The sequence below is a fragment of the Oncorhynchus mykiss genome, chromosome 2, assembly GCF_057628025.1.
Source record: "Oncorhynchus mykiss isolate SJ-2025 chromosome 2, ASM5762802v1, whole genome shotgun sequence".
Lineage (NCBI taxonomy): Eukaryota > Metazoa > Chordata > Actinopteri > Salmoniformes > Salmonidae > Oncorhynchus > Oncorhynchus mykiss.
The window spans coordinates 78300271-78316342 of NC_143023.1; the positions used below are offsets into that span (position 1 = coordinate 78300271).

At 41.9% G+C, this 16072-nt stretch overlaps 2 protein-coding genes across 7 annotated transcripts in view; one reads left to right on the plus strand and one right to left on the minus strand.

The window, feature by feature from the left end:
• The window catches only part of LOC110496976 (GTPase HRas), a 28481-nt gene extending 23486 nt beyond the window's left edge, over nt 1–4995 (minus strand). Inside the window, exon 1 of one of the 2 annotated variants that reach the window (XM_036956246.2) lies at nt 4660–4995. The gene's annotated coding sequence lies outside the window, so the exon portion shown is untranslated. The remainder of the gene's footprint in view (nt 1–4659) is intronic. The other variant, XM_036956249.2, reaches the window with a different exon arrangement.
• Nucleotides 4996–5149: 154 nt separating this feature from the next.
• Nucleotides 5150–16072, plus strand: part of lrrc56 (leucine rich repeat containing 56) — a 55127-nt gene continuing 44204 nt past the window's right edge. Inside the window, exons 1-2 of one of the 5 annotated variants that reach the window (XM_021572950.3) lie at nt 13852–13926; nt 14643–14802. In XM_021572950.3, the coding sequence (XP_021428625.3) occupies nt 14656–14802 (147 nt within the window). In that variant the 5' untranslated portion in view covers nt 13852–13926; nt 14643–14655. Of the gene's footprint in view, nt 5642–13851; nt 13927–14642; nt 14803–16072 lie in introns of those variants that run through there. The other 4 variants (XM_021572957.3, XM_021572963.3, XM_021572971.3 and 1 more) reach the window with 4 other exon arrangements.

Sequence of the window (16072 nt, forward strand, 5' to 3'; positions counted from 1 at the left end):
GCACTTTTACTTTCTTCTCCAACACTTTGTTTTTGCATTATGTAAACCAAATTGAACATGTTTCATTATTTATTTGAGGCTAAAATGATTTTATTTATGTATTATATGAAGTTAAAATAAGTGTTCATTCAGTATTGTTTTAACTGCCATTATCACATTTTTTTTTACATTTAAAATGATTATTATTTATTTTTCAAATTGTTTTTTATTTTAAAACATATTCCGATTAATTGGTATCTGCTTTTTTTGGTCCTCCAATAAATCGGTATCGGTGTTGATTAATCATATTTGGTCGTCCTCTAATCTGAATGACCCTGTAGCCAGACTCTCCAGTCTCCCCACCAGCTGCCCATCAATCAATATCTTACAGTTACAATTGGCACATTCTAGGACATATTTTTACTTATGCTGTGCATCTCAGAAGATAGATAAACATCACACCAATGTGGTTCCTGAGATTTTTTCCTCTGACAAAGCCAAGGGCAGAAGAGAGTAGGAGCAGTTTGAAAGAAAACCCCTGGGATTCCAGGGAGGGAAACTAGTTTCTGTGGTGAAGAAGTGAAAGTGAAAGGCGTCAGGGTTCAACAGAAAGGAATGCTTTGAGACAATAGCTTCAAAAAGCACCACCAAGTACAGTACATAGTTTCCAAATTGTATCATGGATGGTTGAATTATCATGAGAATAACAGTTCAACTCTAATATGCCATTACATGTAAGTCGCATCATATGACATCTCCTTGAGACGTGCCCACATTGGAAAGAGCCAATAGCGGCAGTCTAGGCAGATTTGAATTGTTACTGGTAAGAGGAGCTTTTTACACACTCCTCTATGGGTGAGGGGAGACATAGCTGTGCCATGCACTGACAATCTAGACTGTCAGAGGCTGATTAATAATCCAGACATACATAGGGAGATGAATATGTGATGCCGCCCTGCCTGCTGACTCCAGGAACACTTGTTGTCTGTAGGGATCAGTCCTGTGGTGTTTGTCTAGCTACTACTGAAGGAGGACACCATCACATGGGATGCACACAAACTGCAGAGTTCTCCCTGTGGCAGTGCCCGGTGCCAGCCATACCCTCTCCTCTCTTTCTGACTGTTTGGTAATTAGGGCCAGAGCACATTGAGTCTCTCTACCAGTCTTAATTAGCCCCTTAAGTGTACACACACACACCACTGTTACAGTGCACACATACGGTTAAATCGCACACACACCACACAGCTACAGCAGTCATACACAGTTTCCAAAACCCCACCACTACAGTAAACACAGTCTGGATTTTTTTAAATGAATGAATTGATCCAGAATTCTAACATAACAGAGGTCAAGAATGGAGGAGTCAACCCCTTGCGTAAGCACTTTTGAAATGGTGACGCATATTAAAAAAGTCTTAAACACTCTCAGTCTTCGGCCACAGCCCTGTCTGATGACCTACTCCACTAAATCTCTGTGTGGTTGTGCCCTTTTACTCAAGGGGTGGTACATGAACATGTGTAGGGTTATATATATATAGCTCACGGCCACCTCGAGCTGGGGAATTAACAGTTCCTTTTGAAACTCTAGAGCTCTGCCTGGACCATGAGGATAATCTGACACGACATCTTACTGAGGGCGCAGGCTGGAAAACCCAGCAGCGCTGTAGTTCTTTGCACACTCAAACCGGTGCACCTACTACCATACCCTGTGCAAAGGCACTTAAATCTTTTGTATTGCCCATTCACCCACTGAACGGCACACATACACAATCCATGTCTCAATTGCCTCAAGGATTAAAAAGTGTTTTGTACACTCAGTGTATACTGTACCTTGGGGCAGAACACAACTCATTGTATTCAGCATTGACTTGCTAGTAGTATGCTACTCTTGCCACTCTTTTGAGGAAAGGTAGACCACCTTTCCACCTGAATACACAAATAACTGTCCCGCTCTCGGCCCCACACATCCTCTATCGAGGATATAGAACTTAAGAGTGAACCTCATGCGTCGCCACTCTCTCAACTAAAACACTTAATAGGTTAAAGGATCCATATTGGCAGAGCCACAAGCCCATAGCAGGGAAAGATTTTTAATGGAGCGATGATGGTAAGAGAAACCTCTCTAGGGAAAGATCACAATCGAACACTGAGAAACCATCATGGAGCCTAGACCAAGCCCCCCCAGTGCACCATCACTACATGAGGCTCAGCTGCAATGCTACAACACAATGTAGCCCAGCCTTGACACAATTCAGCATCAGAAAATCATTCCATTTACAAGATAAGGTAAATACCGAGGCCTTCAGGACTAACCCCATTACATCAGAACACAATGTGAAGATAGAAGCCCGCACACGATATGAATAGGATCACAGAACAAAACAGTTTATCAACTAATTAAGAGACTTGGAATCGAGATGTAGCATCTTATCAGAAAGCAGGAAGGGTGGAAGTGCAGTGCTCCCTCTGCTCTCGCCAATAGTGACATTGTGTGCAGAGGGAGAGAAGAGGTGAGGGCCCTAGCTTCAAAACAGCCTCTTAGCAAAATGTGACATTTTTCCATTGGGTCATCCTTTCAGGTTGTTAACCAGGGATCAGGTGATGGAGCCAGGTGGTGAGATGAAAAGGACAGATGACCACACTAAACACTGCCAACCTGATAGCCTCTGACACCTGTGGGCCACTGGCATGTAGGCTGTGCAGCGGGAAGGGCCCACTTAAGTGTCAATGCAACATAAAATGAGAACCAAAAAAAATAACTGATCAAGAAATATGAGATACATATATTGTTAACAGTCAGGTTTGTGACTAAGCATTTCATGGTGAGTAAATAAGTGTGTTTTTGTGTATGTGTTTGTGTGTGAGAGAGAGATCAGGTGAGATGATTCATCAGACAACCCCCACCAACAATCAGAGCCATCCCTGAGAGCTACGTAAACAAAGGCCTTCCTGGACAAGGAAGAACCCACCCAGAATCCTCTGCTCTATAGTCCTCCCCAAGAACACAGGCTGAGAAGAGACCTGCAGACAAAACAGCACACACACATACACACACAATACAGCCAGGACCATTAGTGGACAAAGACTATTTCTATTCAGCTCCATGACAATAGAAAGCAACTGGGAGACCATCCATTGAATCTATTAGTAAACAATCCCCAACACAAAGCCACTCTTCCCAAGAATTAGAGAAGTGCCCATGTCCCTCATGTAGCTTCAGCTAACCATTATCAAGTGTTATATACCACCACCATACCCTTTACACGAATAGAACCCTTTCTAAATCTAAGAGTGTCCAAATCAATGGTGTATCTAGCTTGAGTGTAAATCTGTAGAGACCTTGATCAGCATGATCACTTTTTGTATAAAACGGTATTGCTCTCACGGGCTATTGTTGACATGAATCATGCTTCACTTAGGTTGTTCCATTTGGCATACACTCATAATAGTCTACTGTATTACTAAGCACTGGTCTATTCTGTATTATTACTTACTACTAATAATTATGGTCATCATCATAACAAACAAATATATGAAGTTATCAAAACACCTAATGACTGACGATGGGTGAAACTGACCTGCAACGAATGAAATGGAGGCATATAAAGACTGAGAATATATTACGCTTTTAGGCTACATCATGGGTCATAGATCTGTCTCTTGGTCAACACCGCATGTATGATGTCATAGCCCACTGAGGAGCAATGAGTCGCTACACCTTGGTAGGCATCGGTAGCTAAAATAGCAATGCTGTTGAATTAGCTTTGTATTTAGCCTTATGTGAGATATTCTACCGGAAATACCAGGCCTCCCATGCTTTTTAATTATTTTTTTTACTTCAGGCTACTCAACAACAAAATCGCATGTTATTCCAAGCATCAGCTTCGAATGTAAGGCATGCGACGTAGACAAACTTGCGACGTTGTGGTCTGGTGAGCCGACACTAGTCGGCTGTCTCTAGACTACAAAAATAATATATTCCTGGTCCTTGACCAATCATATCAGTGTAGAATCGGGTTCTTAATCAACTGCCTAAAAATTAAATGCAACTTCCGCAGTGCTACAATTCGGTGTAGCCTACAAGACGGGGCGTCACCCTTGTCTGTGTGGTCTTCAAGCTACAGCCACTATTGCAGCGCTCATCGAATAGCCTGGCCATACAAAATGGCAACAGTTTAATACTTGAATTTCTTGACAATGCCAATGAAAATATCAGGGGGTTCATTTTCTAGTATGCCTTCCTTGGTTTAGCTTAGCCTATATATCAGCAGCAGATGACCCCCTGTCCGTGAAGTTTATGGGCTGACCAGGGGATTTAGCCTACGAACTAAATTCCTATATTTGAGAAAATAATATACACAAACTGATTCAATAGGCCTACCAATATGCCTATGGTTTGGGTCAATGATCACGCGAATAGCAGTTTGTCTGCCAAAACGTCAGGCTACACCTCCCAATGTTGTGCTTGCCAACGAGATTCAGCCTGATGTACGTGTGAATGTCCTAAAAAAAATAAAAAGGTGCGCCGCAGCAGTGGCCGTGTGAACGAGCTCGAGCTGTAAACACTACTTTTGGTCCCCTGTATGGGTTCACTGGACCAAGCACAAAAAAATAACATTGAGCGACAGTTCAAATAGCTTATATTTGTGTAATAGATGAAAAACGTGCACGCAATACTTACAACAAGCAGAGCTCTACCCAATAATCAGGAGCGTGACTTGGTCTACTGGAAACAATGTTTCAACTCAGTAGCTTCTGAGTGTTCCAAGAATAGAAATACAAATGGTAGGCCCGTTTTCTCAACGAATGTCTCACAACAGTGTTCGACAACATAAATATGTTATTATTCCAGAACTCATACTTTTTAGCCCAATTTTTACAGCATTCGTTCAATGTTGTACGCGAGGTTAAATCATAGCGCACAATGTGCTTCGAAGACGGAGAGGATGAAGTCAAGTCTGTTGGAGCCCACGCCCAGCCCTGTATGAACCGCCCCGGTGAGCACAGGGGTGTATTCATTCCGCCGATTCTGTAACAAAACGTTTCTTAAACGGAAACAATCAGAACCAAACGATGAGGAATTTACCTGAAATTGTTAAATAGAAACTCTCGTTTTGCTGTTTGTTTCCGTTCTTAAACGGGTTCCGTAATGAATACACCGCTGTTTAGTTGCCTGTTTTGACCATCGTTATTACATTGGTCGGTAGGCCTATCTGTAACACTGCAAAATATAAAGCGGCAGTGTGGGCATATCGCAGTACAATTACAAATGCCGGAGTAATCTTCACGTGATTTATGCATTTTTATTCTCTAAATTTAGCCTAATCCTAGATAAAGTCAACCTGGGAGTTAAATTAGAAATGTAGATTTGTTTTAATTTTAATATAGGCCTAATGTGTAGACCAAAATGAAACCTCTCCCTCAATAAAACAAAGGAGCTGATCGTGGACTACAAGAGACAACAGAGAGAGCACGCCCCATCCACATCGATGGGGCCGCAGTAGAGAGGGTCAAACGCTTCATGGTCCTCTTCGGCGTGCACATCACCGAGGACATGAAAAGGTCCCCCCAGACCGAGATCGTTGTGAAGAAGGAGAAATAACGCCTCTTCAACCTCAGAAGGCTGAAGAAATTCGGCTTGGTCCGTAAGAGCCATCGCTACAGTAAGTAGTTGGGGGGTGAGGGCGCCGCGATTTTTTTTTGGCAGACTGGGGGGGTTGAAAGGTTTTACTTGCGTTGGCTCGGCTATATCGTATGTCAGTCGGCTATATCGTATGTCAGTCAGCTAATGCAGGACAATTAAAGGCCCAGTGCACAACTTTTGTGAAAGAAATACAAAGATTTTTAAATGATAATTATTCAGATTTTTCAGGGGGTGTTGCAGCACCCTCAGCTCCCCTACTTCCCGAGGCTATGCTAAGAGCCAATTTATGTTTGATCTGAAAATGTGGTCAGAGGCACCATATGGATGGCGTAACGCAATTGCGGAGCCTCCAGAGGCCAAATTGAGCGCCGTACCGCATCACCATGTGCCTCTCAAATTTTGTAACAATGAAGAGGGCGCCATAACTCCGCATTGACATGATTGGTTGATGGTAGGTGAGGGTGGAAGGTCCTGTATAAACACAAACTAATTTCCTTGACAAATTCCTTCACAACAGCTCTGAGCTGCTCAGCGAAGTGCAGTAAGTATGAATGTCCAAAAAGGCTGCATGGCCAATGCAGACATCGGATTGACTATGCAACGCCTTTAAAAGGCTCTTCAGTGGCTATGCAGAGTTTACTGTGTATGGCCTCTGCAGAAGTCAGGACATTCATACTTTTTGCACTTTGCGGAGCAGAGCTGCTATGAAGGAAGTTGTCAAGAACGTGAGTTTGTGTTTATACACGACCTCCCGCCACCACCAACCAATCATGTCAATGCGGAGCGAGCCCTCCACATTGTTACAAAATTTAGGAGGTGCATGGTGATGCGGTACGGAGTTCAATTTGGATTCCACAAACCTCTAGAGGCTATGCAATTGTCTAACCAGCTGTACAGTCTCCGGATTGCAAATGGAGCAGGCATAAATTGGCTTAAAGTCTCTGCATGGTCAATCTGACATCTGCAGTGGCAGTATAGCATTTACTGTGATGCGGCCTCCACAGAAGTTCAAACTTCTTCGCGAACAGAGTAGAGCTGTTGTGAAGGAAGTTGTCAAGGAAGTACATTTGTATTTAAACAGGACCTTCCACCCTCATCTACCATCAACCAATCATGTCAATCCGGAGCTATACGGAGCCCTCCACATTGTTAAAACATTTTGGATGCACACAGCGATGCTGTACAGAGCTTGATTTGCCCTCGGCAAGCCTCCGGAGGCTCTGCAATTGCAAACTCACTTTACGGAGCCTCCGGATCACATTTCGGAAAGCCTCCGGTAAGTGTAAATCCTCTATTAGAACCGTTGCTGACAGGTGTATAAAATCGACCACACAGCCATGCAATCTCCATAGACAAACATTGACAGTAGAATGGCCTTACTGAAGAGCTCAGTGACTTTCAATGTCAATGTGGCACTGTCATAAGATGCCACCTTTCCAATATGTTCATTTGTCAAATTTCTGCCCTGCTTTCCCGGTCAACTGTAAGTGCTGTTATTGTGTAGTGGAAATATCTAGGAGCTACAAAGGCTCAGCTGTGAAGTGGTAGGCCACACAAGCTCATAGAAAGGGACCTCTGAGTGCTGAAGCGTGTAGCGAGTAAAAATCGTCTGTCCTCGATTGCAACACTCACTACTGAGTTCAAAACTGCCTCGGGAAGCAACGTCAGTACAATAACTGCCAAGCGTTGGCTGTAGTGGTGTAGACCTTAGTGCTGCTTTTGATACTCGATCACCATATTCTTTTGGAGAGATTGGAAAACCAAATTGGTCAACACGGACAAGTTCTAGCCTGGTTTAGATCTTAGCTGTCGGGAATATATCAGTTTGTCTCTGTGGATGGTTTGTCTTCTGACAAATCAACTGTAAATTTCGGTGTTCCTCAAGGTCCCAGTTTAGGACCACTATTATTTTCACTGTATATTCTACCTCTTTGTGATATAATTTGGAAACATAATGTTAACTTTCACTGCTATGCGGACGATACACAGCTGTACATTTCGATGAAACATGGTGAAGCCCCAAAATTTCCCTCCCTGGAAGCCTGTGTTTCAGACATAAAGAAGTGGATAGCGTCAACTGTTTTACTTTTTAAACTCTGACAAAACAGAGATGCTAGTTCTAGGTCCCAAGAAACAAAGAGATCTGCTGTTGGGATCTGATAATTAATCTTGATGGTTGTACAGTCGTCTCAAATAAAACTATGAAGGACTTCAGTGAATTTTAAGTATACTCTCTATTTCTCTTCTCACGGAGGACCTGAGCCCTTGGACCATGCCTCAGGACTATCTGGCCTGATGACTCCTTGCTGTCCCAAGTCCACCTGGTCATGCTGCTGCTCCAGTTTCAACTGTTCTGCCTAAGGCTATGGAACCCTGACCTGTTCACTGGATGTGCTACCTTGTCCCGGACCTGCTGTTTTGGACCCTCTCTCTACCGCACCTGCTGTCTCTGACTCTGAATGATCGGCTATGAAACGCCAACTGACATTTACTCCTGAGGTGCTGACCTGTTGCACCCTCTACAACCGCTGATTATTATTATCTGACCCAGCAGGTCATCTATGAACGTTTGAACATCTTGACCATGTTCTGTTATTGCCACCCGGCACAGCCAGAAGAGGACTGGCCACCCCTCAGAGCCTGGTTCCTTCTTAGGTTTGTTCCTATGTTCTGTCCTTTCTAGGGAGTTTTTGCTAGCCACCGTGCTTCTACGTCTGCATTGCTTGCTGTTTGGGGTTTTAGGCTGGGTTTTTGAACAGCACTTTGTGCATCCAAAATGTTTTTGTACAGCTTATGTGAAAAGGGCTTTATAAATAAATTTGATTGAGTGTATATCTCGCCGCCATTGGACTCTGGAGCAGTGGAAACGTGTTCTCATGCTTCATTCAGCCCGACGGACGAATCTGGGTTTAGCAGATGCCAGGAGAACACTACCTGCCCGAAAGGCATAGTCCAACTGTTAGGTTTGGTGGAGGAGGAATAATGGTCTGGAACTGTTTATCATGGTTTGGGCTAGGTCCCTTAGTTCCAGTGAAGGGTAATCTTAACGCTACAGCATGCAATGAATGCCATTCTAGACGATTCTGTGTTTCCAACTTTGTGGCAACAGTTAGAGGAAGGCCCTTTCCTGTTTTAAGACAAAGCAAGGTCCGTCCAGAAATAGTTTGTTGAGATCGGTGTGGAAGAACTTGACTGTCCTGCACAGAGCCCTGACATCAACCCCATCAAACACCTTTGAGGTGAATTGGAACGCTGACTGCTGCGAGCGAGGCCTAATCGCCCAACATCAGTGCCTGACCTCACTAATGCTCTTGTGGCTGAATGGAAGCAAGTCCCCGCCGCAATGTTCTAGTGGAAAGCCTTCCAAGAAAAGTGGAGGCTATTATAGTAGCAAAGGGGGGACCAACACCATATTAATGGCCATGATTTTGGAATGAGTGGTTTGACTAGCAGGTCTCCAAATACTTTTGGTTGTGTAGTGTATATTATGTTTGGTACGGTTACATAAGACAGAAGGTTACTGAAGAAAAAAACAAAAGGAGGGTGGGTGTGTAACGAGAAGGTTGAGTGTTTGAATTTTATCACGGACAACTTTAGCATTTTAGCAACTTTGCAATTACTTGCTACTTTTTATTTACTTTTCAACTACTTAGCATGTTAGCTATTCCTAACCCTAACCCTTTAATGTAACTCCTAACCCAAATTCCTAGCCTAGCTAACTTTAGCCAGCTAGCTAGCATTAGCCACCTAGCCAAAGTTAGCAACAACTAATTGGAATTTGTAACATATCATATCAAATGGTAACATATTTTTGTGAATTCTTAACATGTCTATTGAAATGGATGATGGACATCCACTAATTAATGCATACCAACGAATCGTAACATATCATATTAAATGGAGTGTCTTGGATTTATGTACAGAACAATACGAAATGATCTGAAACATGGTTGCAGCTGGCCTCCAGGACATCTACAGCACCTGGTGTCACAGGAAGGCCAAGAAGTAGATCATCAAGGACCTCAGCCACCCAAGCCTCAGCATGTTCATCCCACTACCATCTGGAAGCGGAATACGGAAGTCCCATAGGGAGGTGCAAAATTGGCCCAGCGTCATCCGGGTTAGGGGGGGGGGGGTTTGGCCAGGGGGGCTTTACTTGGCTCATCGCGCTCTAGCGACTCCTTGTGTAGGGCCGGGCGCCTGCAGGCTGACTTCGGTCGTCAGTTGAATGGTGTTTCCTCTGACACATTGGTGCAGCTGGCTTCTGGGTTAAGCGAGTGGGTGTTAATAAGAAGCACAGTTTGGCGGGTCATGTTTCGGAGGATGCATGACTCGCCGTTCCCAAGCCCGTTGTTGAGTTGCAGCGATGAGACAAGATAGTAATTGGTGAGAAAAGGGTGTAAAAATTACAGCAAAAATGTACACCCAATTCTTTTTACGAGAATAGAGCTAAGCATAAGCAAAATCCTAGAGGAAAATCTTGGTTAATTCTGCTTTCCAACGGACACTGGGAGACAAGTTCACTTTTCAGCAAAAAATAAATACAAACAAGTCCAAATATACAGTGGGGCAAAAAAGTATTTAGTCAACCACCAATTGTGCAAGTTCTCCGACTTAAAAAGATGAGAGAGGCCTGTAATTTTCATCATAGGTACACTTTGACTAGGACAGACAAAATGAGAAAAAGAAATCCAGAAAATCACATTGTAGGATTTTTAATGAATTTATTTGCAAATTATGGTGTAAAATAAGTATTTGGTCAATAACAAAAGTTTATCTCAATACTTTGTTATATACCCTTTGTTGGCAATGACAGAGGTCAAACGTTTTCTGTAAGTCTTCACAAGGATTTCATACACTGTTGCTGGTATTTTGGCCCATTCCTCCATGCAGATCTCCTCTAGAGCAGTGATGTTTTGGGGCTGTTGTTGGGCAACACGGACTTTCAACTCCCTCCAAAGATGTTCTATGGGTTTGAGATCTGGAGACTGGCTAGGCCAATCCAGGACCTTGAAATGCTTCTTACGAAGCCACTCCTTCGTTGCCCGGACGGTGTGTTTGGGATCATTGTCATGCTGAAAGACCCAGCCACGTTTCATCTTCAATGCCCTTGCTGATGGAAGGAGGTTTTCACTCAAAATCTCACAATACAGTGCCTTGTGAAAGTATTCGGCCCCCTTGAACTTTGCGACCTTTTGCCACATTTCAGGCTTCAAACATAAAGATATAAAACTGTATTTTTTTGTGAAGAATCAACAACAAGTGGGACACAATCATGAAGTGGAACGACATTTATTGGATATTTCAAACTTTTTTAACAAATCAAAAACTGAAAAATTGGGCGTGCAAAATTATTCAGCCCCTTTACTTTCAGTGCAGCAAACTCTCTCCAGAAGTTCAGTGAGGATCTCTGAATGATCCAATGTTGACCTAAATGACTAATGATGATAAATACAATCCACCTGTGTGTAATCAAGTCTCCGTATAAATGCACCTGCACTGTGATAGTCTCAGAGGTCCGTTAAAAGCGCAGAGAGCATCATGAAGAACAAGGAACACACCAGGCAGGTCCGAGATACTGTTGTGAAGAAGTTTAAAGCTGGATTTGGATACAAAAAGATTTCCCAAGCTTTAAACATCCCAAGGAGCACTGTGCAAGCGATAATATTGAAATGGAAGGAGTATCAGACCACTGCAAATCTACCAAGACCTGGCCGTCACTCTGGATGAACTGCAGAGATCTACAGCTGAGGTGGGAGACTCTGTCCATAGGACAACAATCAGTTGTATATTGCACAAATCTGGCCTTTATGGAAGAGTGGCAAGAAGAAAGCCATTTCTTAAAGATATCCATAAAAAGTGTTGTTTAAAGTTTGCCACAAGCCACCTGGGAGACACACCAAACATGTGGAAGAAGGTGCTCTGGTCAGATGAAACCAAAATGGAACTTTTTGGCAACAATGCAAAACGTTATGTTTGGCGTATAAGCAACACAGCTCATCACCCTGAACACACCATCCCCACTGTCAAACATGGTGGTGGCAGCATCATGGTTTGGGCCTGCTTTTCTTCAGCAGGGACAGGGAAGATGGTTAAAATTGATGGGAAGATGGATGTAGCCAAATACAGGACCATTCTGGAAGAGAACCTGATGGAGTCTGCAAAAGACCTGAGACTGGGATGGAGATTTGTCTTCCAACAAGACAATGATCCAAAACATAAAGCAAAATCTACAATGGAATGGTTCAATAATAAACATATCCAGGTGTTAGAATGGCCAAGTCAAAGTCCAGACCTGAATCCAATCGAGAATCTGTGGAAAGAACTGAAAACTGCTGTTCACAAATGCTCTCCATCCAACCTCACTGAGCTCGAGCTGTTTTGCAAGGAGGAATGGGAAAAAAAATTGTTCTCTCGATGTGCAAAACTGATAGACATACCCCAAGCGACTGAGAGCTGTAATCGCAGCAAAAGGTGGCGCTAAAAAGTATTAACTTAAGGGGGCTGAATAATTTTGCACGCCCAATTTTTCAGTTTTTGATTTGTTAAAAAAGTTTGAAATATCCAATAAATGTCGTTCCACTTCATGATTGTGTCCCACTTGTTGTTGATTCTTCATAAAAAAATACAGTTTTATATCTTTATGTTTGAAGCCTGAAATGTGGCAAAAGGTCGCAAAGTTCAAGGGGGCCGAATACTTTCGCAAGGCACTGTACATCACTGTAGCTGAGCTCTCTGCCATCAGGATGTCTATACCAGGGCCATATATCAGGGCTACCTCAAGACTGCTGGGCAGTTCATCAAATGGCTACCTGGACAATTTGCAATTACCCCTTTTTATTTGTATTTTTTCTTATTTGTTTACACTGATTCTCTTGCACAGGCTTGATGGACACTCATTGGACTCTAACCACACACTCACACATATTACACTGATACTCCCAACACACACACACGCACATTAACATTCCTTCACAATCTTCACATACGCTGCTGCTACCCTCTGTTTATTATCTATGCATAGTACTTTACCCCTCCCTACAATTGAGTTACATATTACCTCAACTACCCTGTACCCCTGTACATTGACTTGGTACCAGTATCCCTTGTGTGTGTATATAGCCTTGTTATTATATTTTTAATACATTTGCATAAACATATCTAAACTTGTTTTCACTTTGTCATTTTATTTTTTTATTTCACCTTTATTTTACGAGGTAGGCTAGTTGAGAACAAGTTCTCATTTGCAACTGTGACCTAGCCAAGATAAAGCAAAGCAGTGTGACACAGACAACAACAGTAGAAAATAGTTGAAGTTTAAAGTTGGTGAGGGAAATAAGTCTCCAACTTCAGCGATTTTTGCAATTCGTTCCAGTCACTGGCAGCAGAGAACTGGAAGGAAAGGCGGCCAAACCAGGTGTTGACTTTGGGGATGATCAGTGAGATAGATACCTGCTGGAACGTGTGCTACTGGTGGGTGTTGTTATCATGATTATGGTGTATTGTGTTATGGTGTATTTGTATCTTTGTATCTTTAATCCATTTTAAATTCAGACTGGATCAACAAAATGTGGAAGTATGAATACTTTCAGAAGGCACTGTATATACTGTATTCTAGTTATGGCTCATCCTATATAACTACTGCTTTACACACCTATTTCACATAGGCCTACTGTCCATACTGTCTATACACACCATTCATATACATACAGTACATTTTTATATTCCAGACTCTGGTTTGGAAGCTAATTCTTGCAATTCTATCCATTTGCCATGGGGTTTTGAACTGTGTTTATATAGGCCTACTTTATTCTCGACACATCTCATTCTAATATTTGTACTACTGTACATTGCACTGTTTATACACACCACATATTTATTTATATACTGGACTCTTGACATTGCTCACTGCAATAGCCTATACCTGCTGCTGTAGCCTACATATAATTCTTAATAGGCCTATATGTTGTGTAAATTCATCCTGTGTATATATACATAGATGGCATACAAATTTAATTTGGTATATGTGTGTAGGCCTACTTTTTTGACAGTTTAATGGAGATACTAACATAAGCATTTAGCTGCACCAACTATAACATATGCTAAACTGCGACCAATAAACTTTGAAACGAACATGTATGGTCATGTATCATCGTTGTTGTAATCGATCAATACGATAACATATTGACGACATATCCCAAGGGGCAAAGCCAACTTTATCATCGTATCCAGGAAGTTGGGTGCGTTGTCAAGCAAACTTGTGCGTGTCTTTGTAAATGCTCTGAAGAATGTTCACTTCATAAGGTAAGAAAAAATACGACATTGGATATTTGATCATCATAATGAAGAGTTATTTGTGATTACATTTAGCCTTTGACAGTCATTTGTTATCTGCAGCCAATCAAAACGTCAACAAACTTGTATGCAATTGAGATGTTAGACCGCTTGTTTTCATATCCTAGCTTTAAGTGTGGGATGTCAGCTAGCTAACTAGCTAGCTAGGCTAACTAACCAAATATCCAGATTAGTTACTTCTTCTGACAGTGCCTCAGAATGTCTTCTTTAGGAATTGATACAACATACGTTAGATACAGTATGTTAATCAGAAGTTGATAATGATAAGCCAAATATTCTATGCTTTGAGTTTATAAAGCTAGCTATATTATTCCATGGTTTCCATTGCAAAAACAGGAGCTACATCATCACCCTGAATTTCCACGTAGGCTACCAACCTTCTGACACAGAGAATCAGGGGCAGACTGGGACCAGAAATCGGCCCTGGCATTTCTATTTTTTTCCCCCTTGAGGAACTGGCCTATTTTATTTCATTTTTCCTCCAGGCCCCATTATTAGCAATCCCTTTGTGCAAAAAAACCCAGGTTAGACAGACCCACTGGGCCAAAACTGGACTGGCCCATCAGGCATTTCATGTAAATGCCAGATGGGCCAGTCTGCCCCTGCACAGAATGTTACTTTTTTCACTAACCTATTATTATTTACCATTATTTGACCACTTCCAGGTGTCTGTGAGTGATGATTTGTTCCCAGGACTCAGCGAGGGTACTGGTGACTGAGCTGAGTGGGTCTGGTCAGATGAACCCAACCCCTGCTGCTTATGAGGACTCTGACATGCAGGTGGAGCTCTACCTCTCTCCAGAAAAGCTGGTGGGGCTCCTATTGGTAAAGGGAGGGGTGTGGCCCTTTTTATAGGCTAATTATAGCTGTGGAAGCATGCTTGACTGAATTTAGTGCATCAACACAATTCTATAATTGGGCAATTCCATGCCAGCGTAGCCCTAAAATATTTTTGCTATCTCAGATTCTAACATAAACTTCATTGGGAGGAAGAATATGTTTGACATGCTTTTTACATTTGTATCACAAACCATTTATGAGACAATCATGAGTACCAGAGTTAGCTCTCTGGTACTTTTAAGGAAATTACCCATTTTATACATAGAAATTGACACTATAGATCATTAACCCAATCACAGCCTTCCTTTAGGTTTGCATATGCAGCAAATCACCAGCAGAGGTAGTTCCCTTTGAATACATTTTCCCATTCACTGTGTTGGTGGTGCTCATAACATTTATCATAACTTCAGAATTAGCAGAGAGCCCACTCTGGACATTTTATGTTATCGTAGTGTATAGGCCTATTATTCCAAACAATATGTTTTAAAATGAACCAAATCAAAATGGGTATTTTGATTTTTAAAGTTGAATAAATTCATGTGAATATTTCTATTTCAGAATCTATACATACTCCATATGCTAGAGCACACTATAAGGAGTATAATGACACCAATATGTTGTCTGTATCTTCAGAAAGTATTCATACCTCTTGACTTATTCCACATTTTGTTGTATTACAGCCTAAATTCAAAATTGATTAAATCGTTTTTCCCCCCACACCCATATACACATACTCTAATACCCCATAATGACAAAGTGAACACCTTTTTTAGAAATTTTAGCAAATTTATTAACAAATTAAATACAGAAATACTGATTTACAGAAGTATTCACACCCCTGAGTCAATACTTTGTAGAAGCACCTTGGGCGACGATTACAGCTGTGAGTCTTTCTGGGTAACATTTTAGTCATTTAGCAGACACTCTTATCCAGAGAAGCTTACAGTAATGAGTGCATACATTTTTAATTCTCTAAGACCTTTCCACACCTGGATTGTGCAACATTTGCCCATTATACTTTTCAGAATCTTTCAAGCTCTGTCAAATTGGTTGTTGATTATTAATAGACAGCCATTTTCAGATCTTGCCATACGTTTTTAAAACTGTAACTCGGCCATTCACTGTCTTCTTGGTAAGCAACTCCAGTGTAGATTTGGCCTTGTGTTTTAGGTTATTGTCCTGCTGAAATGTGAATTAATCTCAGTGTCTAGCGTTAAGCAGACTGAACCAGGTTTTTCTCTAGGATTTTGCCATG